Genomic DNA, 21,957 nt, shown 5'->3' on the forward strand with positions numbered 1-21,957 from the left:
TGTTATTAAGACTTGTTGCTGCTTGCTATCATTACTTTTATATTTAATTTTAATCCTGTTTTTCACTATATTTCATTGTGTTCCTCGATTTTCACTACTACAGCTTGCAAAGGAGTGTCATCAGCATAATGCAATTGTGTTGATGTTTCTTTCTCTAATTTTAAAACCATATTCATCTTCTTCCAATCCATCTACCCTTTCAGAATATAACTTGCATAATTAAAAGAAATCACACAGCCTTGTCAATCTTTCATCTTTGTTTGGTCTTCTTTGAATCAGTCATCACTTGTCCGTTAGCATCCTTTAACATACCAATTTGAGGCTAAAACTTCTTTCTGAGTTCAGAGATTTTTTTGAAATCCCCCCCCCCCGCTTTCTTTCTGTCTGTCTGTTTCCATCTTCTATATTTTTATAAATGTTGTCATGCAGCTTCTTGTCTTTTCTAAGTGCTCTCTGAAATGGTTAAGTTTCTTCCTTTGCCTTGGCTTTGTTTTTTACAGGCCATGGTTTATGCAGAGAAGAAGAATATGAAGTTTTCCAGATACCGCTGAATTACTTTGTGCAGCTTTTTCAACCAGCATAGCTAATCCTGAAGGATTACTAGAGTCATCATCATCTGGAGAGTAATGAGTTTGATACCTTGGCATAATGGAATAATGCTTGATTTATTAGAGGATTTGTGGGAATTTATTGTTGTAAGTTCCCCTGATAAATGCAGGCATTCCTATAGCTATCACCTTATTCCACTTCTTTTAGTAGGCAAGGATTGTTACTGATGTCCTTGAAAAAGAGAAGGCGTTTTAAGAACCACTTTCATTGGAAAGATACTGAAAGCAATTTCATAGTTCAGATGATTCAGAAACTCTTCTGCTTCTTCTTCTCCTAGGGGCAAATTACATGAGGGCTAAAATTAAGGAGATAAAAATGCATGCATAAAACTTGACCTCCAATGATACCATCCTTTCAAAGTTCAACCTTCCCACATTCAAGAAGGAGGTCAGATGTCAATTCTACTTGCATTCATTTGAACAGAACCCTCCAAATAATCAAGAAATCTGATATCAAAAGAAACACATATAATCTATCCACGTTTCCCACAATTGAAATTAAAATAAAAGCATTTAAATAAAGTGTTTAAGAAATGAACTGAAAAACTGTAACTGCTAGAGTTAAATTTCAGAAATGGTTCAGAGCTCTCAATGTTAAATTCAGAATCCTACATGCAGTATCAGTACAACATTAAGGAGGAACTGAATCTGTAAATGCTAACCTTATGCAGCTCATCCATTTGTAAATGTCAGGTAAGAAAACTGCATATTTATGACACTGATAACAATCCTTACTGGAAGTCCTTTAGCAATATTTGTGTCTTTTATTACAAAAGGACAATGTATCTAATGTACACCATTATTCTACTGCTTGTTTACTGAAAATTACTTTGCCATGTGTCTTGATTTACTCATTGATACCATCATCACAAGCAAAGCTAGGTAACTGTTTAATTAAGTCAATATTTGACTGCTGTTGTGGCAGTCAAATTAAATACAAAAGGAAATTATTTTAAAGTATATATGGGATTTATTTGAAGCTATTTTTTATTTTTATTTTAAGAGATAGAAGCTAGGATACAAATAAGAATCTCCTTTGGTAGATTTATCAGCTTGATCATCCTAAAGGCCATTCAGACAACCATTTTAGTGCCTCCTGTTCCTTGTACTGTGGTTTAATTTTTACGGCAAATGTGTGTGTTAAAAGCGGGGTATGTGCATGCTGTGTGCCTGCTGAAAGAAACAAGGCTAGGAATTTAAAAACTAAAATGTTATAGCTAAAAGTTTAGAAAAGCATATACACATCCCTAATCAGACCACCAAGACAAGTTGAACATTCTGTATGCAATTTGGAATATTTATACTGAATTTTAAGCTGGGAATCTGAAAATGCTAAGCAGAATCAGATCTAGCTAGTATCTGAATTGAAGACTATCAGGAAATCCTAGAACAGAATGGGCTAGATTAGGAAGTCAAAAGAACATCTGAAAGAAGGTAGTGGCAAACTACTTCTATGTAATTATCAAGAAAACTACATGGATATATTTATTAAGTAAACAGGAGTTGAGTTTGGCTCACTGGAGACCATATTTTACTGCTTTTAAAAATCTTTTTTTTAAAAAAAAAAAACAAGTTTTATTAATTTTCAAAACACACAAGTCATCATTATCCATTACATGTTTAAACCTTTTTCCATTATAAATTTAACAAGTCAGATAAACTATAATTCTGTTTTAAACCATTTCCATATAAACATACAAAAACCTCTTATCCAATTTCCCTTTATTTCTCTTTACTCTTATTCAATTTTATTATTATTATTTCATCTATTTCTTTCTGACTTAGTTACCATTATTCTCATTCTATATTTCTACAAGGTTTTATTAATTCTCCCCCCCAAAAAAAAAAAACATATACACACAACACACAAAACATAAAAAGATCTTTTTGGAAAGTAACTTGGACCCAGGTATCTCTCTTTTCATGGACTTCAATTATATTCATGCTCATCTTACATATCATTACTTATTTTATTTACCATTCTAAGTCTTCTATATTAACTTCTCCACATATTTCACTCTTCTTAATTCTATCTTAATTAATCATCTTAATTTGAGTCATTATATTTATATCTTTTGTCCATTCTCTATTGTACCTTTGTCTCATTCCTTTTAAAAAGAAAGAAATTTCTCCTGAAATCACTAATCAGAGTATGATGCCTTTCTATCTCCCCACTAAATTAATCAAATTAATCTTTAAAATACCCAATCCGATTTTGCTTGGTACATTCTAACTGAATAATACATCCAAAACAATTAAATACATAGTTAAACAATAGATCTAAATATTAAAACCAAAATACTATAATGAAAGTTTTATAATAACATCAATACCATAATCTTATTAAACTCTTTAATTAAAGTTTAATATTCTAAATCTCCCCTCATATTATATTTTCAAACCAATCATTATTAACATTTCAACATTTTAATCTCTTATCAACTCTCAAGCCATTTAAATTTTCTATTTCTGATACAATACTACAATATCATCTTATGTACCTTGCAAAATCTCTTTGAAGAAATTATACTTATCCTTTATCCCTAAAAAAATGTCTTTTTCCCATTTAATTTCAAAACTTTGTAGCTTTTCTCCACCTTTTCCCTTTCTTTCTTCCCCAACAAACCTTTCTAGCCCCCTTCTTCTAGCCTCTGCCTTACTGGCTTCCCTTCTCTGTCGTATTCCTCTTCCCTTTTGTTTACCATCCTTATATTGATTTTGCACCTTGTTTTTCCCTTTCTTAAATGTTTTTTAAATCTTAAGTCCTTTATTTCTCTTCTTTTCCCTCTTCTTTCCCTCTTGGTCGAGTTCTGAGATTTATTAAAGATGGCTTCCTCTCTTTGTTCTTCTTCTGCTGTCTTCATCTGTTGCAATGTTTGTTGATAGTTAATGAACGCCATTTCCAAAAAAGGCAGGCTTCTTTCAAACCAGCTTTACCATTTTGTTTTGCTTGCTCATAATCTTTTCTCAGTTCCTCGATAGAAGAAGCCATTATAAATCTTTTCTTTTCTTTTCTCTTACAACAGCCAGAATATTCCAAAGGAAAAATAAGACAATCCCAAAGTTATCAGTCAGTCCAAACCAAGACAGAGTTCCCACTCTCTCCTCCTAGGGTGGTATCAATTAGAGAAAAAGAAAGTCCAAATCTGTTTCTTAAAATCTTATTGCAATATATTTTAGTCTTTCAATCCTTAAGGCATCTCCTCCAACAAAGTCTTAGCATACAAATATTTTTTTTTTAGTCCTCTCTTTTCCCACTCATCGCTTAAAGCCAGTTTTCACCTAAAAAAAAATAGGTTTCTTAATATTCACTTTTTATTCCGTAAAAAAGAGGGTAAGCTATCCTTTCAGCACCATTAAACTGCCGCTTTTTTCCTCTTCTCGAAGGTATCATTCAGAAAGTCGTACTTTTCAGGAATTTTGTTAAATATGTCTTAGAGTCCTAGGAACCAAGAAAAACTTTCTCCTCTTTCAAGCACTTTCTCCACTTCCTCCTGCGCATTCTTACCCCAGCTTCTTTGTGGCGCATTTCTTACGCCGGCTGCCTGCCGGCCGGGGAGGGGGTCTCAAACCCTTCTCCGGATTCCCCTACCTTCAGCTGCCCCTGCGGCCATTAGCGTGGCAGGGATCGGCTTTGCAAATCCGCCGCTGCAAACCGGAAGTCGCGGAGGCGTCCTGGGCAAAAAGTAGGGTTCTCCGGCCGGTCCTTTGTAACTTCTTATCCTTTCCTTCTTCCCTCTCTTCTTCTCTCTCCCCTTTTACCCCTTGTCTCTCTACCTCTATTTCTCTCTTCTGTATTCCCCTTTTCTGTTGCTTTCCAATATTATACTTATTTTTGAATTATTTTTCTTTTCTTTGGTTGTTTTTTTAAGTCTTAAATTCTCCATTCTCTTTTCCCCCTTTCCTTTTTCTTCCCCACATAAAATTGCTTGTTCATTAAAGATGGCTTCTTCTTTGTCCCAGTCTTCTTGTTTTGCAGTTGTTTCTTGTTGTTTCTCATAGTTCCAAATCCCCATTTCTAAGAATTGAAAAATGAAGCCAAAGGAACCCTTCCCTTCTTGTGCATCTTCTTTGTACTTTTTAAGTTCCATTTTCAATTCATCCAGAAGTGTTGCCATTGTATAAATTTTAAAACAACCACCTGATTGATTATAGTCATTCAAATATAATAACCAAGAATACAAAGATCACCAAATAATCCAAATACATGCAAGCTGTTTCTTTTTTGCTCTTTTTTTTTTTTCACTTTCTCTTCCTGGGGTTACTATTTAGTTGCAAAGTTTCAGTTAAAATGTATCTTTTAGAAGTCTTGTTGAAGTTTTACTATAGATTCTTTTTAATTCCAGGCAGTCTCCTCCCTCTTCCAGATCCTGCCCTTATTCTTTTTCTCTCCCTTCCTGCTTATGAAAAAGGAAGTTTTTAATGTCCAGAAATCTTTATTATCCCTTTGGCATTTTGTTTTATTTTCAGCTTAATTGCCTATTGATGTCAAAGCGGATTTTTCCAATTTCTTATTTAAGTCTCTTAGTTGTCAGTATAGTGAAGGAGAGAGAAGAAAAAAAAAGCCAAACCTTTCCCTTTTCCCTTTCCTTTGCTGCTTCCGACTCTTCTTTGGGAGTGATGTTGTTTTTTGTAAGTTGAAATTCCAGGGTATCTTGGTTGTCGCTTTTACAATTTAACCCGGTCAGCCAAAACTTTCACTTCTTATCTTCCTCCTGCACATTCTTTTCCGGTCGAGTTCTTCTTTGTGGTGGCCTTCTCTGACCACCGCTGCAACCGCCTTCGGGAAAGGGAGTAATGGCCAGCTGGGGAGGAGAGATGTAGCTCTCCTGAACCCTGCTGGCGGTCTCCCCCCTCTTCACCACCTCTACGGGGTGGCTTAGCCCCGAAACCAGCCGGCTCAGGGCGCTCCAGCGGCGAGCCCAGACAGAAACCGCGCACGATCATGGATTTCTGCCTGTCGCCGAAGGCCTTCAAACCAGAAGTCCAATGCCCAGTCAGTTCTTTGCTGCATGCCTTCTGCTGTGGCCCTGCCTGATCTCCCTGGGTGAGTGAGGCTCTGCCAGCTCTGGGGCCCAGACGCCCACCTGCCACTACCAATCACCTTTACCCCCCACCCCACTTGACTTTTGCTGCTGCCACCCGCCACCCTAACCCCCATCAGATAAGGCCCAGCAGCTGCGGTGAATCCAGGCGGGGGGTGAGATGCAGACTGGTGGGGACCAGAGCTACATTTCGCTGTACTGCAAGAGGCTCATGTTCTCCTACTGCTGGGAGAGCAAGAGAGTCTTTCCCGGCACAGCTCAGGGCGGCAGAGAGAAACAGGATTCAAGCAGGCTACTTCTCTGCCACCCAGAGCCGCCCATTTCCCTATTGGAGAGGAAGTTGCAAAATTTTCGCTGTGCCAGGAAAGACTCTCTTGCTTTCCCAGCAGCAGGAGAACATGAGCCTCTCCACATGGGATTAGCTGGGATTCATGCAGCTGCTGGACCCTGCCAGCAGTGAGGCAGAGGTATGGGGGAGGGAGACCAGAGAGCATGGCCCATTTGCCTACCATCCCTTCCCTCTCCCACATGCAGCCCCTTTGTTGGACCCAGAATAATCACCCCTGGTTGGCCCTGCCACACCCACCCGGTTGCACCCATATAGGCAACAGGCATTGTCATTTTGAAGTTGAGGGAGAATTTGGGGAAGGAGTTGGAGGGTCCTGCAGTGGATGGTACAGGAGCACCATTGAGAAGCAGGGAAGTGGCCTTCTAGTGGTCCGACCTGGTGTTCAGGCTGGAGGCGGGCCACGGGAAGTCAGAGCACCAAGGGAAAGGGGGATTGCCAGGTGGAGCTTCCCTCTCCTAGAAGAATTGGGACCATTGGGGTAGTCCTAGGAATTGGGCGAGTCGAGCCGCAGCTCCTTGCCTTCTTAGGTCAGGGAATGGCCTTTTTGTGCAGAAGGGGGACTGCAGAGGGGGCAGGTCTACCTGAGTGACTCCTCCGGTTTCTTCGCCGGATTATTTGGACACATACAAGCGAGCGCAGTTAAAGGCACTGCTGTTGCATGTGAGCTCAGGCCTCAATCCACGGCTCCGTAAAGCCAACACCAAAGAAGTGGTCGATCAGGTGAACCTGTGGTGCAAAGCTCAATCGGATCTCGGCCGCTCCAGGCCGTCCGACCTCAAAGCCCCTCAGGAGCCACCGTTCCCAAGTTTCTACTCGCCTCTGCTTGGTCGCCCCTCTTCACCTTTATGAAGCGGATGGCTCTGCCCCTCTCCATCACCTCTCTCACCTGGCCTAAGAAGGTGAGGGTGACGGTGGGGGAATAGCGAAGCGGCCGGGTCCCCATCTTCCCGATTCTCTCTCCCACTCTGTGTGTGTGTCTTCCTAAAAGCCGCGGCTGGGCCAAGCCAGCAAGCTCTCCTTGGCGCTCTTTGTTACTTCTTTCATTTCTTGTTTTTGGAATCCAGACTGGCTGAACAATTGCCAGATCGCGGTGGAAGCATCCCTTCGGGTGACCCTTCTCCTCCTCCTCCTCCTCCTCCTCTCATAACCGGACGTTGTGGCGGGGACGGGAGGGTGCATGCGCACGGGGAGATGCTCCTCAAGCAAATGCCAAAGCACAGCAAAACCTGATATAGGGTGGGTGGCTGTTCACTTGAGGAGCGAGCGTCTCCCCACACAACTGCACCCTCCTGATCCATCCACAGCTGCCGGGTGCAAGAGGAGGAGGAAGAGGAGGAGGAGGAGGGTCACCCGAATGGACGCTTCCACCGCAGTCTGGCAATCGTTGTTCAGCCAGTCTGGATTCAAAAAAGAAGAAATGAAAGAAGTAGCCAAGAGCGCCAAGGAGAGCTTGCTGGCTTGGCCATGCCGAGGCTTTCAGGGAGACACACACACACACATTCACAGATACACACACACACACACACACAGAGTGAGGGAGAGAGAGGGGAAGATAGGGACCCGGCCTCTTCTCTATCCCCCACCGTCACCCTTACCTTCTCGCACTGCTCCATTTTGTGAACCACCTATGGTTTAGTATCTCCTTCAAACTGGTGAGAATCCCACAAGGGCCGGGGAATGTGTCACTAAGAGCTTCAGGTTTGTTTGCTCCTTGCGCCCAAAATAGCAAAGAAAAAAGGGAATTCTGTTGACCAGGGCCTGAATTCAGATGAATTTGAATCCTGATTGGGTGGAGGTCCTTTTGGTCCCATTGGGAGAGAAGCTTCGTCCTGCTTGGGGAAAAGTGTCCCCTGAAAGGGCCGGTTCATAGTTGGGGAGGTTCTTAAAGAGACCAGACCTGGTCAGACTTACCCATGCCTCTCTTTTACACACACACACACACACACACACACACACAAACACAGAGTGGAGGGCAGGAGTTAGAGAAAGAGAGAGATATATATACAGCGAGGGGGAAAGAGAGAAAAAGAGAGGGAAAGAGTGAAATAGAGGGAATGAGAGAAGAGGAAGAGAGAGAGAAGAAAGAAGAGAGAAAGAGAAAGAAAAGAGAGAAAGGAAGCAAAAGGAAGGAAAGGGATAGACAAAGAAAGGGAGAGATGGAAGGAAGGGACAAAGAAAGAAAAAGAAAGGAAGAGATGGAGGGAGGAGAAAGTGAATGAGATATATGAATGGATAGATAAATACATGGAAGGAGGGAGGGAGGGAGATAGAAAAGAAAGGAGAGGAAAGAAGGACACAAACCCTGGCTTCAGAAGACTCTTTGAAGCAACACAAAAATCTAGGGCTGGCCTGCAAGGGATCTCGGAGGTCATCTAGTCCAACCCACTGCTCCAGCAGGAGATCCTTACAGAATCAAAGAATAGCAGGATGAGAAGGCTGTGTGCGTGTGTGTGTTTGTGTGTTTGTGTTTATGGTTGTCAAAACTCCAAAACCAGGTCAAGGAGCTCTGGGGAGATCAGTCATAAATTAGAACACTTGCTAAGCAACTGGCCATTAAGCGAGGACCAATTGTATTTGGTTTGCCAGTCACATGGCCATGCCCATCTGGTCACGTGACCACCAAGCCACGCCCACAAATTAAGCTACTTAATTGTACGGGGTCCACAAAATGGAACAATACCGATGCCTCCCAATTAGCCTAAGGGAAAAAATCCGGTTTCTACTGCCCAGATTCAATTCTCGGTGAAGGTCAACCACCTTTGGGGAATAGCATCAGCCCTCTTGAAATGGGACCTCAGGCTTTGGAAAATGGAGAGAAGACACCAAACTTTCTCCTACCTTGTTGAGCAACTTTAGCTGTGAAAGAACATTTTTTCTGATAGAAAGTCTCTGTCTTTCAAAATACGCCAGAGTCTCTCTCCTGGGATCATCCCTGGAAAGAACGAAGAAGCCCCCAATGCCCAGATCTGCTGCTACCTCTCCATTTGGGTCCATGTAGAGTTCAAATTTTGAAATATTGACAAACTCATTCTTCTCCAGGAAAGGATGGAACTAGAATGGGAACATGCAGCAATTTTAAAAGCAGAAAACTTTGTTTCTTATCCCAGACACTTTTTCAATATTTAATCTTTCTTCTGTAGTTGTCTAATTTACAGACATGCTTCATAAGGAAAATGGGTGTTACCACTATCTTACAAGTGAAGGGAAAAAGTTCACAAAAATTTGTCGATCATATTTTGACAATATAGATTTTGACAAAATATAGTTGAACAACAGAAAAAAGGAGATTTATGAACTCCCTGAAAGCAACAGGTTGGTTATCAGAAACACGGATTTGTCAAGAAGAAAATTGTCAGGGTGATCCTCTCCCAGGAAGCCCAGACAGGAAACCTGAGCTAGGCCCACTTTGCTGTAATGCTGCACTGACAGGATTTGGGGAGTCAGAAAGTACAAATCTCCCACCGACCCCTTTTTTATGCAGCTGTAGGTTTCCTCCTCTTATCTGCTTCTTCCCCAGGCAGAATCTCTCCTCCACCCCCCCAAAAGTCATTCCCTCCTATCACTGCCCTTTCTAAATGGGTTGTGGGAAAGGGGGGATATAATTTATGTGCTCTATGCAAGTCATCCTCACATATTATTTCATTTCCCAAATACATTATGGAAATACTGCTGATATAACTCGATCTCAGGAAAGAGTAATAAACAATTTTGTGATGTGATCAGAAACCCAGTTAAGTGAGGGGTGGATGGTATGATAATTAAGTGGATAAAAACTGATTTAAAAATGGTACTCAAATAATCTTTAGTTTTTTTAATCTTTGTCATGAAAGTGGGAAGATACAACATTTTGTCGTTAAGTCATCAATTTTTCTATGTTGTCATTAATATAATAGGGTTGATAAATCGCTATTATACAAGATTTATAACAATTCTCAGGCAAATATACTTTTATGTTATTTAAACATTACCAACTTTCCAGAAAAATATTTATGATTTCCTCCTAGAAACAACTGTATGACTAAAAAGCAATAGAAAACTATCTGGGTTTTAGGATTTGATAAATTATAGTATCTCATATAAGAACATTAATGATGCACTGGATGAAGGATTGTGCCAAGCTTGATAAGTATGTAAGGGAGCCAGTTTGGTCTACTGGTTAAGCCCCCGAAGTAGAAAGCAAGAAGATGTGAGTTCAAGTCCTGCCTTGGTCATGAAGCAGGGTGGGGGAATTGAGTCCAGTCTCTCAGCCCAACTCAACTCACAGGGTTGTTGTTGTGGGGAAAATGAACACACAACTACTCATTGGTACTCAGCCCCCGTGGCTTCTGCAGAGAAGGGCTTTTAAGGATGGGGGATGAGTTAGTGCACTTAGTGAACTCAAACAAGGTCTCAAAGATCTGGAAATCCAACAAGATGGGGCTGCTCTTCCCAAGAATGTTTATTTGAGCAGCCTTTAGAGCAATGAGATATTTATATCGAATTACCCTGCCAAGAGTCCAAAGGGAATTAACCTCCGAGAGCTGCAACGGAGTTCCCAGAGCCGTTTCAGGGGGCCGATACAAAGAAAGAGCGCCTGAGCTGAGACTGGGCCCCTGAGGACAAGGGGCCACTCGAACTGCAGCTCACGCAGAGGTGGTATTCAACCGGTTCTCACCGGCTCAGGTGAACCGGTGGTCACCCCTGGTTGGCCACACCCCCAAACTGGGTCGCCCACTTGTCCCAGTCGCTCTCTTAGCTTTCCCTACCACGTGGTGGCTGTGGCGCAGATCGGGTAGATGTCCCAGGGCTGTTGCACACGCACACTCTGTGTGCAGCACTGCGTGTGCTACTAATGTAGTGCACATGTGCAGCAGCCCTGGGACATCTGCCTGCCTGCCCGCCCTCCCGGATCACGTTTTCTTCCTTCTCCCGGTGGATGTGCCTCCTCCAGCCCAGCCCGGCCACCCAGCAGGTGGGTGCACGGTTGTCCCGGGTCTTCACGCCCCCCCTTGTCGTGATATGCCTGCAGGAGCCCCTCAGGCCAGCTGAGCCGAGAGCCGCCATTCCCAGGCTTCTACTCTCCCGTGCTTGGTCGACGCCTCTTCACCTTGCCTGAAGCAGCTGGCCCTGCCCCTCACCCTCCCGTCCCTCGCTTGGCCTGAGAAGGTAAGGGGGACGGTGGGGGATAGCGAAGAGGCCGGGTCCCTATCTTCCCCTCTCTCTTCCCTACTCTCTGTGTGTGTGTGTGTGTGTGTGAGAGAGAGAGAGAGAGAGAGAGAGAATGAGGGGGTGGAGGCAAGAGAAGAAAAGTGTCCCCTGAAAGGGAAGGTTCATAGTTGGGGAGGTTCTTAAAGAAACCCAACCTGGTCAGACTTATCCATGCCTCCATTTTACACACACACACACACACACACACACACACAAACACACACAAAGGGGGGGAGGAGGGGAAAACAGGGAAAGAGGCAGAATGAGAGAGAGATACAGAGAGATACAGAGAGGGGGAAAGAAAGAAAAAGAGAGGGAAAGAGTGAAATAGAGGGAATGAGAGAAGAGGAAGAGAGAGACAAGAAAGGAAAGAGAAAGAAATAAAGGAGAGAAAGGAAGCAAAAGGAGGAAAATGGATAGACAAAGAAAGGGAGAGATGGAAGGACGGGACAAAGAAAGAAAAAGAAAGAAAGAGATGGAGGGAGGATAAAGTGAATGAGATATATGGATGGATAGATAAATAAATACATGGAAGGAGGGAGGGAGGGAGAGAGAAAGAAAGGAGAGGAAGTTAGGACACAAACCCTGGCTTCAGAAGACTCTTTGAAGCAGCACAGCAATCTAGGGCTGGCATGCAACGAATCTCGGAGGTCATCTAGTCCAACCCCCTGCTCCAGCAGGAGATCCTTACAGAATCAAAGAATAGCAGGGTTAGAAAGCTCTGTGTGTGTGTGTGTGTGTGTGTGTGTGTGTGTGTGTGTGTGTTTGTGTTTATGGTTGTCAAAACTCCAAAAACAGGACAAGTAGCTCTGGGGAGATCAGTCATAAATTAGAACACTTGCTAAGTAACCGGCCATTAAGTGAGGACCAATTGTATTTGGTTTGCCAGTCACATGGCCCCCTGGCCAAGCCCACTCAGTCACGTGGCCACCAAGCCACGCCCATCTGGTCACGTGACCACCAAGCCACACCCAGAAATTCAAGCCACGCCCACAGAACCAGTAGTAAAAAAAATTGAATCCCACCAGTGAGTTCACAGCCTGCTATGCGGCATCTCCTATCAGGACTCAGGGATTCACTTTGTGACGCCTCTCCTAATAAAATATCCGGGAAATTCGGAACTCTTTTACGTGGAACTGCAGTTATCAGATCAGTAGGAAGGAGTTTCTCTGAATGGGGCCAAATTCTGTTCTGCTGTAATGCAAAATTATGTATTTATTTATTTAGGACATTTATGTTGCCACATATTCGCACATGACTCAGCATTAGGCAGACTCTAACTGCCCCTTGACTGTTGTTTATGTTTATTTTTCTCCATTATTATTGTTATTTATTGTAATGCTGGTCTCTGACTGTACTAAAAGTGGACTGGATGAAGGAGGAAGCTGTGTTGGAGACATTTGCCATCTTGTAAATAAATACATGTTTAAGAAAACAACCCCAAAATCGTACTTGACTGCAACCTAAAACTGAGTCTTGAGAGAAGACAAGGAGGAGATTATGAGAGCAGCTTCTCCAACTTGCAAAATCTCTCAGTTGGACAAGGGAGGATTCAAGACTTTTCCAAGGACTGAAAGAGGTGTTGGGAGTAGTTAAAACCCTCCCCTCTCCTAGGAAAATGAAATATTTTAGGATATACTAAAAAGGGAGAATATATTTCCCCTAAAAAGAAAAGTAGAAACTCACAGAGGCTGAAACTCAGCCCCCCTCCCACCTTTGCTAAAGGACCATTACTCTGGCCTAGGCCACTCTATTTTACATAACAAAGATCTACTCCAGGTAAAGCTATATAGGAATTGCCCAAAGCCATCACCATCATCCAGCAAAGGCTCAACCAAGCCTGGGACTCAGGACAGCCTACAGAGTTGCCCCTGCATGGCCCCATGGGAGCCTGACAACCAATCAGAATACAAGCTCAAATTCAAATCCCAACAGAGGGCATCAAACAATTGCACTCTCAGCATCTCAGCCCTTTTTTCCTCAACCAAGGCATGTGCTCCTGTCCACCATTAAACCATTTTCCAAGCAGTCACCATGTTTCCAGCGTCTTTCTTCCCTGCCTGGAACTGAACCCAGAAGGAGATTTCTTCCAACAGAGGCTAGACAGAAACTTCAGATCTGCTCCCTGTTATTCCGGAGCGTCAGACAGGAGCAATTAGATGGTGCAAATCTCTTGACCTTTTGCAGCACAAGAAGGTTGAGATGTTCCCCTCCTTCTCCTTTGGGTTCCTTCTCCAAAGGATCTCAGATTAATGGATTCCTATCGGGACCCCCCATACCTGCCACGGCTGCAGCCTCGGAGCCCCCAACCTCTTTTCTCCCTCCTTCCTTCCCCTCCTCGATCTGGAGGAATAAGCGGCATTCATGGCCTGTGGCAGAGTCTGAATGAAACAGTAATAATTGGGGTCATTTGCGATCCGTCTACTGTTCTTTTTCTCCTGAGTCTCCAGTGGGACTTTCTGGGTGCATCTTCTGCGACCTTTGACAGAAAAGACGTGCTTGGAAAGGGAACAGCGAAAATAATGATCTTGAAACGGATCTTCCACAAAGAAATGGGGTTCAAAGGCAGCATCTGTTGGCCTTCTTTTTGACAGATAACCAAAACTCAAAATACTATGGATGTATTTGAGAAGTCTGTCCTTCTTTATTGTATACAGTGCAAAACTTGTGAGGATCCAGACTTTCCCTTCAATGGATCCTGGCAAATGCATAAGTGCTTCATGGAAAGGAAAAATTCTGTTCCAGATGGAAATAAATTCCATAAAGTGAACAAAGACGTTGATTTGTCTCCACTTAGAGAGGGCCTCCCTGAGGGGTGCTGTATGTCCAGTTGTTGTGAATCGTTGTGATATAACCACACAAATTCCACTCCTGACAAGCATCGGAGAGAAAGTCCTCATGAAATTCTCTCCATTCTCTGTGTCTGAAGCAAAGAGGCCAATCAGGGTCCATCTGAAATGGAGGAGCAGCTGGACAATTGCTGGGTATTGGAATCCTTCTTTGGGGAGCATCTGGTGGAAAAAAGGGAATCTCCTTTTATCACTTAGAGCCTCTGAAGGATTTCTAACAGTGATCTGAAAAAGTAATGAAGAATGCTGTGTTATAATGTGGTCCAGATCAACTCCAAAATATTACTTATTGACAAACCCAATTTTGTTTTGATGAATATATAAGAATAGTTTGCTCCTTAGTCACGGTTTAAAATATTTAAGACAGAATATTAACAAGATTGTCTATAAAAATGGAACGCAAAATCATATTAAACAAAACAAAACAATAACAAATGCAATGTAAATTTCTGTGTCACCCATACAATTCCAACAATTAGATTCAAATTTGCAGATGTTAGATAAAATCTCTGGATCTAAGATATAGGGCTGTATTATATGCTATTTTTGAGTACTAAAACCTCTTTCTCAGCTTCTATATCCCAAATTCTTTGTGAAGCAATTTTTCAGCTTCTTCTCTAGATGTACAAGAGCACAACTGCTAACAGAATAGTTATGAGTACATGAAATGGATACATATAAGAAAAATAAAAAGAAATAGTAGGACAGTGACGGTAGGCACATTGGTGCGCTTATGCACGCCCCCTACAGACCTCTTAGGAAAGGGGTGAGGTCAATCGTAGACAGTTATACAATCCAATAAGTCTTTAATTGAAATTTTGTCTGTTTTGGGACTATATGTCTCTTTCATCACTTTAATTTTAACCCAATAATTATATACCCTGAATTTATACAAAGCAGAAATTGTGTAAATTAACAATTATCTATGAGTGCAGGAGCTGAACTCCTTTTATCCATCCCAAAGATACTCTTCTTGGTCTGAATATTTTTTATACATAGACAGGACTATTGCCAACTTGATTCCAATTGGATAAGGCAGATATTATTGATATGTGAAAATGAACATGCTAATGGAGGACCTCAAAACCTGGATAGTTTTTCAATAGTAGAATATTCAGTAGAATATCCTCTAGGGACCTTATGGCTCTTCAGGCCTTTAATGGTCAATTTGAAGATGAACATAATAGACTAAAACATCGTTGATATGTTCCCTAATATTCTGAAAAGCTGCTCTTGAATTCTATGAAGATATTGGATCTGTTGTTCATCCCCACCACCCCACTCACCTTACCAGATAGAGAAAAACACACAAACCTGTGGGACTTTGTGGGTGCCTACAAACATTGACATCTGGATGGAGATGTCCCTTGCAGCTGCATCAATCAGAGCCAGGAGGTTGTCCTTCCTCCCACAGCCGTAGTTGGGGACATTGGATTCTCCCGTGGAAAGAATGTCCAGCAAGGCATCTGAAGTGCGGAAGGTGCTTCCATAGTTGTCATGGATGTTGTAACCAAGTGTGAGATTGTGCAGGAGCTGGGAATTCTTGCTGACCATTTGAATAGCAAAAATTGATTCTAGGATATTTGTTAGAGCAGAACTCTTCCTATTGAAAAACAATATTCATGTTATTATATTCAATAGCAACAACAAATGTTTTTAAAATATATAATCCTTCACAAACCTACTAAGCCTTAGGCCAAGATTGATGCAAATCGAATAATCAATTATGCAAATGAGAGAGGCAACTACAATTGTTTCAGTCACTACTTAAACAAAGGTCATTATTCAAGTGATGAACTCAGGAATGAACTGAGAAAGGAAAATCATCTGGATTTCATTCAGGTTTTTTAAAAACTCCATCTTTGGATTTTACTCTCTTCCACAAAGTAAGGCAAAAAAGGGAAGCCATGGAAATCAAAATCATTCAGGAAATTAGACAGGTCCTGAGGTACAAAAATAAGTGACATAAGAAGAAAAGAAGGAGAGTGTTAGAATTGCACATGGAGGGAGTGCAACTCCATCACCCTGCATGACTTACGAAGGAGAAGGTGTAGGAGGGCTGTTGAAAGGCCACATTATAGGCGACACATATGTTTCAGATTTGACCACACCAATGAGATGGTCCCCAGGCCTGTAAAAGCTCCATGGATTGTAGCCATCCTGGTGCTCCAAACTCAATGGGCATTTCCTTCTCAGCTTCCCACAGACTGATGGGGACACCAGCAGCATCAGAAGCAGAAGCAGGAGGTCCATCATTCATGGCATTAATCAATCCACTTCCTGTTTCTAACACAAACAATAGGAACAGTTGGAAAAATTCAAAGACTCTGAGAAGTGCCAGTGGCTTTCCTGATCTAAACAGAGAACCAGTCAGTTTCATCTGCAAAGGAGAAAAAGGTGCAATCAAGAGCAGAGCCTGTACCTGTCCCAAAACTTGGTCCCAGAGAGCTTCACCCAAGGAATTTATCCTTTTCTGATAGAAGATCCTTCGCATGTGGCTTCAGTCTAATGCCTACATCAAAGTCAAAAACTGGAGATATAGCATCACAGGTCTCAAAGGCCCAGATGGTCATAATTACAGTGAGAAGCAACTTCTCCTCTTGGGATCCTGAACTTTTTCTGGGCTTCATCTGCAGAGGAGAGACTGGAATAAACCATGTTAGTAAAAATTACAGATATACCCCTGGGGTCACTGTTTTGTTGTGGTTGTGGTCTTTCCTCCCAGTCAGGGCAAGTCCAGAAAGTGATGCTGGGGAAGAGAATTCAGCACCCAGGGAATTGACTTCTGCTGTCCTTCAACATGGCCTTTTGTCTCCAGAGATTGCTGGGGAAGGTCACCCAGAGCTATGGAGTTTGGTGCCACTTCTAAGTTAATACCATTTAACTATAGTGTTGCCTGTCTTCTAATGACAATCTGCACCCTTGAACTCTGCCCAAGGTTAAGAGTAGACCCTGTTTGGAATTATGTTTTATGTCATAATCCCATATATTGATCTTAATTGCAGCCGGTTTTAAAATTGCTTGTACCATGTTAGTGTTTGGGGATTAACCCCTAGCAGAGTATTGCAGCAGTAGTCAAGCCAGGAAGGGCCCCAGAGTATACACACACTGAACACAAACACTGTTTGTAGTTTAAATAGTTTTTAATCCATTTAGAGCTTAAAGCATTGTCATTCAGTCCAATAGTCATTCACTATATTTCCATCCAGTAAGACTCACTATTACAGTCCAAGTTAAGAGTCCTTACAATATCTTTATCAGCCGATAAAGATATCTTCTCCTCCTCCGGTGCCTCTCTCCAGAGGAACAAACGCTGGATATTCAGCAAGACGCTCAAACAGTAGAACAGTTGAATTCAGCAGTAAATCAGCAAACAGTAGCAGACAGTATCATATCAGTCACAGGCACAGTTACAATAAGACACAGTTAGTCGCAGTAACACACAGTAAGCTTTCCAGCTTCTAATGCTTCCTTATATTGTAACTTCTAACCGCACCCTTAATCGGCTAATTGCCTGCAGCATTGTGCTTAAAGTGATAAGCACTTAAACCATGATATCTAAGTTTTATATATTTATTCACCCAAACCATATTTGGTATCAATGTTATACCTAACATACTCCCCTTTTGGGTGAAATAAATATATAATACCTTTACAATCTAACCCCATATTTTTCACAACTCTCCTGGTGCTTATTGGCACCTTGGGCTTTAGTAAAATTATCAGCTAAATTGTCCTCCGACATACAGTACTCTAGCTGAATCATCTTACTTCTTACAGATTGTCTCACGTTTAGGTATCTTAGATCTGTATGTTTGCTCCTTGTTTTTACTGCAATATTTGTGGCCATTTGAATTGCTGCCTGATTATCTTCATGTATAATTATAGGATAATCCACAGTTATACCTATATCAATTAACATTTGTTTATACATTATTAATTCTGTACATAACAGAGATAAACAGGAGAATTCTGCCTCCATAGTAGACAAACTTATATGCTGTTGTCTTATTGACTTCCAGCCTATTAATGTCTTACCCAGCATTATGGCTGTTCCTGAAGTCGACTTTCTAGTGTCTCTTTCTGATGCAAAGCTAGCATCTGCATAAGCACTCAGAATTAAATCACCCTTTGGTTCTAAATACAATGAATAATTCATTGTCTTTTTAAGATATCTTAATATCCTCTTAGCTGCAATCCAGTGTCTTTCACATGGTGCAGAATTGAATCTAGCCAACTGATTCACACAGTACGATATATCTGGTCTAGACCAATTGCTAATATAAGACAAACTACTTATTAAAGATTGATAAATCACCTTATCAAACTCCGGGCTTTGTTCATCAGTGTTGCTAAACTCCTGACTCATTGGAGTCTTAGCCGGCTTACAAAGCTCCATCTTGTAATCTTTTAGCAATTTGCTTATCTTATCTTCCTGAGATATCTTAAAACCTTTCTGTGTTTTCTTTATATTCAAACCGAGATATTTCTTTATCTCCCCTAATTGCTTGATCTTTATTCTCTTTCCTAATGATGCTATTATTTTATTTGCTTCATCATTAGTTTCAGTTATCAATGCAATATCATCTGTGAATAGTAATAATAATGATACTTTCCCATTTGTCTCCCTCTTAAACAGACATGGATCGGCTAAACCAGCTTTAAATCCTATATTGTCTAGTTCCTTTACAATATACTGGTTCCATTCATAGCCTGATTGTTTTAGACCATAGAGGCTTTTCTTTAACAACCAACAATCATTATTATCCTTATTTTCACTTTTAATACCAACAGGTTTTTTCATATAAATAGTATGTTTTAATGGGGCGTGCAAGTAAGCAGTTTCCACATCTAGATGGTTAACTATATAATTTTTACTAGCTGCCCACACTAAAGCTGCCCTTAAGGTTGCTGCCTTAAGACTAGGTGCAAACACCTCATCGTAGTCATTGGCATTCTGCCTAAAACCTTGGGCTACTAACCTTGCCTTATGGATTAAATTACCATTTTTATCTGTTTTTACCTTAAAAATCCATTTGCAGCCAATGGATTTCTTACCTACAGGTAATTTGGCATTTTCATACACTTTCATATCTCTTAATGAATTCAGTTCCTTATTCATTGCTGCATACCAACTTTCTTTTTCTTTAGTAGGATACTTTTTAATTTCTTCAACAGAATTAGGAACTTGATTAATCTGGCACACTGTGTTAGCCTGGTACCTATCAGGCGGTCTAGATACACGTGTAGTTCTTCTGGGAATTACAGGGCTTACAGGAGGACTTTGTTGAACTAATACCTGTTCATCTTCCTCATCCTGTTCAGCTATTGAATCTGTTTCTTCCTTTATGGACACTATTTCATCCTGTATTTGTCTCTTTATTTTATTTTTAAAGTTACAGGGATAACTAATGGGATTTCTATAGGATTCAATAATTACATCTTTATTGGCATCCTGTTCTAATTTCTCCCATCCTTCATGTTCTAGAAATTGGGCACTAGCACTACATAACACTTTAGATGTGCCTTTCTCCCAAAATCTATATGCCCTATGGTTTGCCTGATAACCAACGAAGAAAAATCTTTTAGCTCTATGTTGCCCTTTTTTTCTGAGTTGTGCAGGAATATGCACCCATGCTGGTGCACCAAATGTGTGCAGGTAACTTAGGTCAGGTTTCCTGCCATGCCACCTGGTGAATGGTATTTCACCTGTTGTTGTATTAACAACGTTCAATATGTTATTAGCACACATTGTAGCCTCCCCCCACAAAGAATCAGGTAACCCAGAATCATTTAACATTGTTCTAACCATTGCCTGTAGTGTTTGGCCTCTTCTTTCAATAAAAGCGTTATGTTCTGGCCTGTATGGAGCAGACTTCTTATGCTCTATTCCAGCTACCTTAAGTCTGTTCTGGAATTTGTTATTAATAAATTCCGTACCATTATCTGTCACCAGGGTTATCAGTTGTCGTTTAGACTTTCTTTCAGCAAACTTAATCCAATTGAAAAAATGTTGATATGTTTCAGTTTTGCTTTTCATTAAATAGCAAAACCCATATCTAGAATAATGGTCCATAATGCTCAGTATATATCTAGCACCCCCCATACTGGGTTTCTTTGGACCTATGATGTCTGCAAATACCACTTCTAAAGGTTCTTTTGTTTTAAAACCATTTAGCCTATTTGCAGGCAATACTTTGCTCTTATCTTCACAGCAAACATTACAACGCAAATATTTATCACAAGGTTTTAACCTTATTCCTTCAGATAACTCAACTGTTCGTTTTAGCATTTTAAAATTTACATGCCCCAAACGCCTATGCAATAAATGGATACATTCATTATGAGGTTTTATATTATTAAATACAGTCTGTACCTCCCCTTTCTTACTATTATCTAAGACATATAATGTTCCATTTAAAGCTGCAGTTACCCTTTTGTTATCTTTTTCAATTATGCAATTATTATCCTTAAAAGTAATTACATAACCTAATTTATCTAATACCCTTACTGAAAGCAAATTAAACTTTAGTTGCGGTACATACAACATTTTTATATCCTGGTTTATGCACGGACAATGTGCAAGACCTTCACCTTTCGCTTTAAGATTCCAGCCGTTAGCAAGAGATATATGTTGAGAGCTTTTAGACATTTTTATAAATTTTGTCTTATCTCTTGTGATGCAGTGGGATGCGCCACTGTCAACCACCCATAGATCATTCTTCACATCAGATTTGCTAAACGTGGCTAGTTCAAATGCTTTCTTTGGCTTTTTTACATTCTGGCTTTTTCTCTTTTTGCAGAATCTTGCCAAATGTCCTCTGCCTCCACAATTAAAACACTTTTTAATTGTGTATGCCGTCGAAGATAAATTCTCTTCTTCCGGGTGCTGTACTTTGCTAATCTGGTTTCTTTCAAGCTTTGAAGATAATTTCTCTTCTTTCTTATCTTCTCTCAGCTCGTCACGCTCACTCCTTCTTCTGGCTTCTTCTAGTAGCCTGCCTGTAATCTCGGTTAATGAGAGGCTTTCTTTTGGCAATACCTCTAACGAAGTCACATAGTCATCATAGCTTTGATCTAATGAAGATAATATTATGTAGACTTGTTGCAGTTCATTAAATATAAGCTCTTTTTCTTGCAATTCTTGAAAAATGCTCTTCATACAGTTTAAATGAACTAACATATCTCCATTCCTCTGAAGATGCGTTCGAAAAAGCTTCCGTGTAAGATTTATATGCGCTCCCACACTGTCCCGAACATAAATCTTCCTGAGGTTCTCCCAGCAGTTTGCAGCATTTTCTTCTCCACGAATATGGACAAGCTGCTGATCACAGAGAGTCAGTCCTATGATGCATAAAGCCTGCTCATTCTTCAGTTTAAAGTCTTGTAACTTTTCGTTATCATCATCATCAGCAGGATCCCAGCTACTCACATCTGGTGGGTTTGCTATAATGTCCCACAAACCTTCTCTGCGTAGAAGTAAACTACATTTCATTGACCATGAAACATAGTTTGTTCCATCCAGCCTGGATATCATGGACAGTTGTGACAAATTTACTTGTGCCATTGCTCTTCAGATATTTTGACTATTTTAAACTAATTAAAACAGTTTGTTTTTACAGTAATGTGCAACTCACACCAACTCTCTCTGCTATATCCTGGTTAGTTAGACTATGCTGCTGGGCCCATAACCAATGTTAGTGTTTGGGGATTAACCCCTAGCAGAGTATTGCAGCAGTAGTCAAGCCAGGAAGGGCCCCAGAGTATACACACACTGAACACAAACACTGTTTGTAGTTTAAATAGTTTTTAATCCATTTAGAGCTTAAAGCATTGTCATTCAGTCCAATAGTCATTCACTATATTTCCATCCAGTAAGACTCACTATTACAGTCCAAGTTAAGAGTCCTTACAATATC

At 41.0% G+C, this 21,957-nt stretch overlaps 1 protein-coding gene across 3 annotated transcripts; it reads right to left on the minus strand.

Moving 5' to 3' along the window:
• Window positions 1-4,807: 4,807 nt before the first annotated feature.
• LOC148128712 (vomeronasal type-2 receptor 26-like) lies at window positions 4,808-17,014 on the minus strand. 3 transcript variants are annotated; one of them, XM_087948504.1, is made up of 6 exons: window positions 16,461-17,013; window positions 16,077-16,324; window positions 15,353-15,641; window positions 13,469-14,263; window positions 8,841-9,053; window positions 4,808-5,005 (listed from the first exon to the last, which is right to left on the minus strand). In XM_087948504.1, exons 2-6 carry the CDS (start codon window positions 16,292-16,294, stop codon window positions 4,985-4,987), a joined length of 1,536 nt encoding a protein of 511 aa, XP_087804630.1. In that variant the 5' UTR covers window positions 16,295-16,324; window positions 16,461-17,013; the 3' UTR covers window positions 4,808-4,984. The 3 variants fall into 3 exon arrangements, with proteins under 3 accessions (XP_087804630.1, XP_087804629.1, XP_087804631.1); XM_087948503.1 differs by lacking the exon at window positions 4,808-5,005 and having other exon boundaries at window positions 8,704-9,053; window positions 16,461-17,014; XM_087948505.1 differs by lacking the exons at window positions 4,808-5,005; window positions 16,077-16,324 and having other exon boundaries at window positions 8,704-9,053.
• Window positions 17,015-21,957: the final 4,943 nt, after the last annotated feature.

The sequence above is a fragment of the Notechis scutatus genome, unplaced genomic scaffold (genome assembly GCF_049901735.1).
Source record: "Notechis scutatus isolate UNSWTSFEM ecotype Mainland unplaced genomic scaffold, rNotScu1.2 NSCUCTG116, whole genome shotgun sequence".
In the NCBI taxonomy this organism is placed as follows: domain Eukaryota; kingdom Metazoa; phylum Chordata; class Lepidosauria; order Squamata; family Elapidae; genus Notechis; species Notechis scutatus.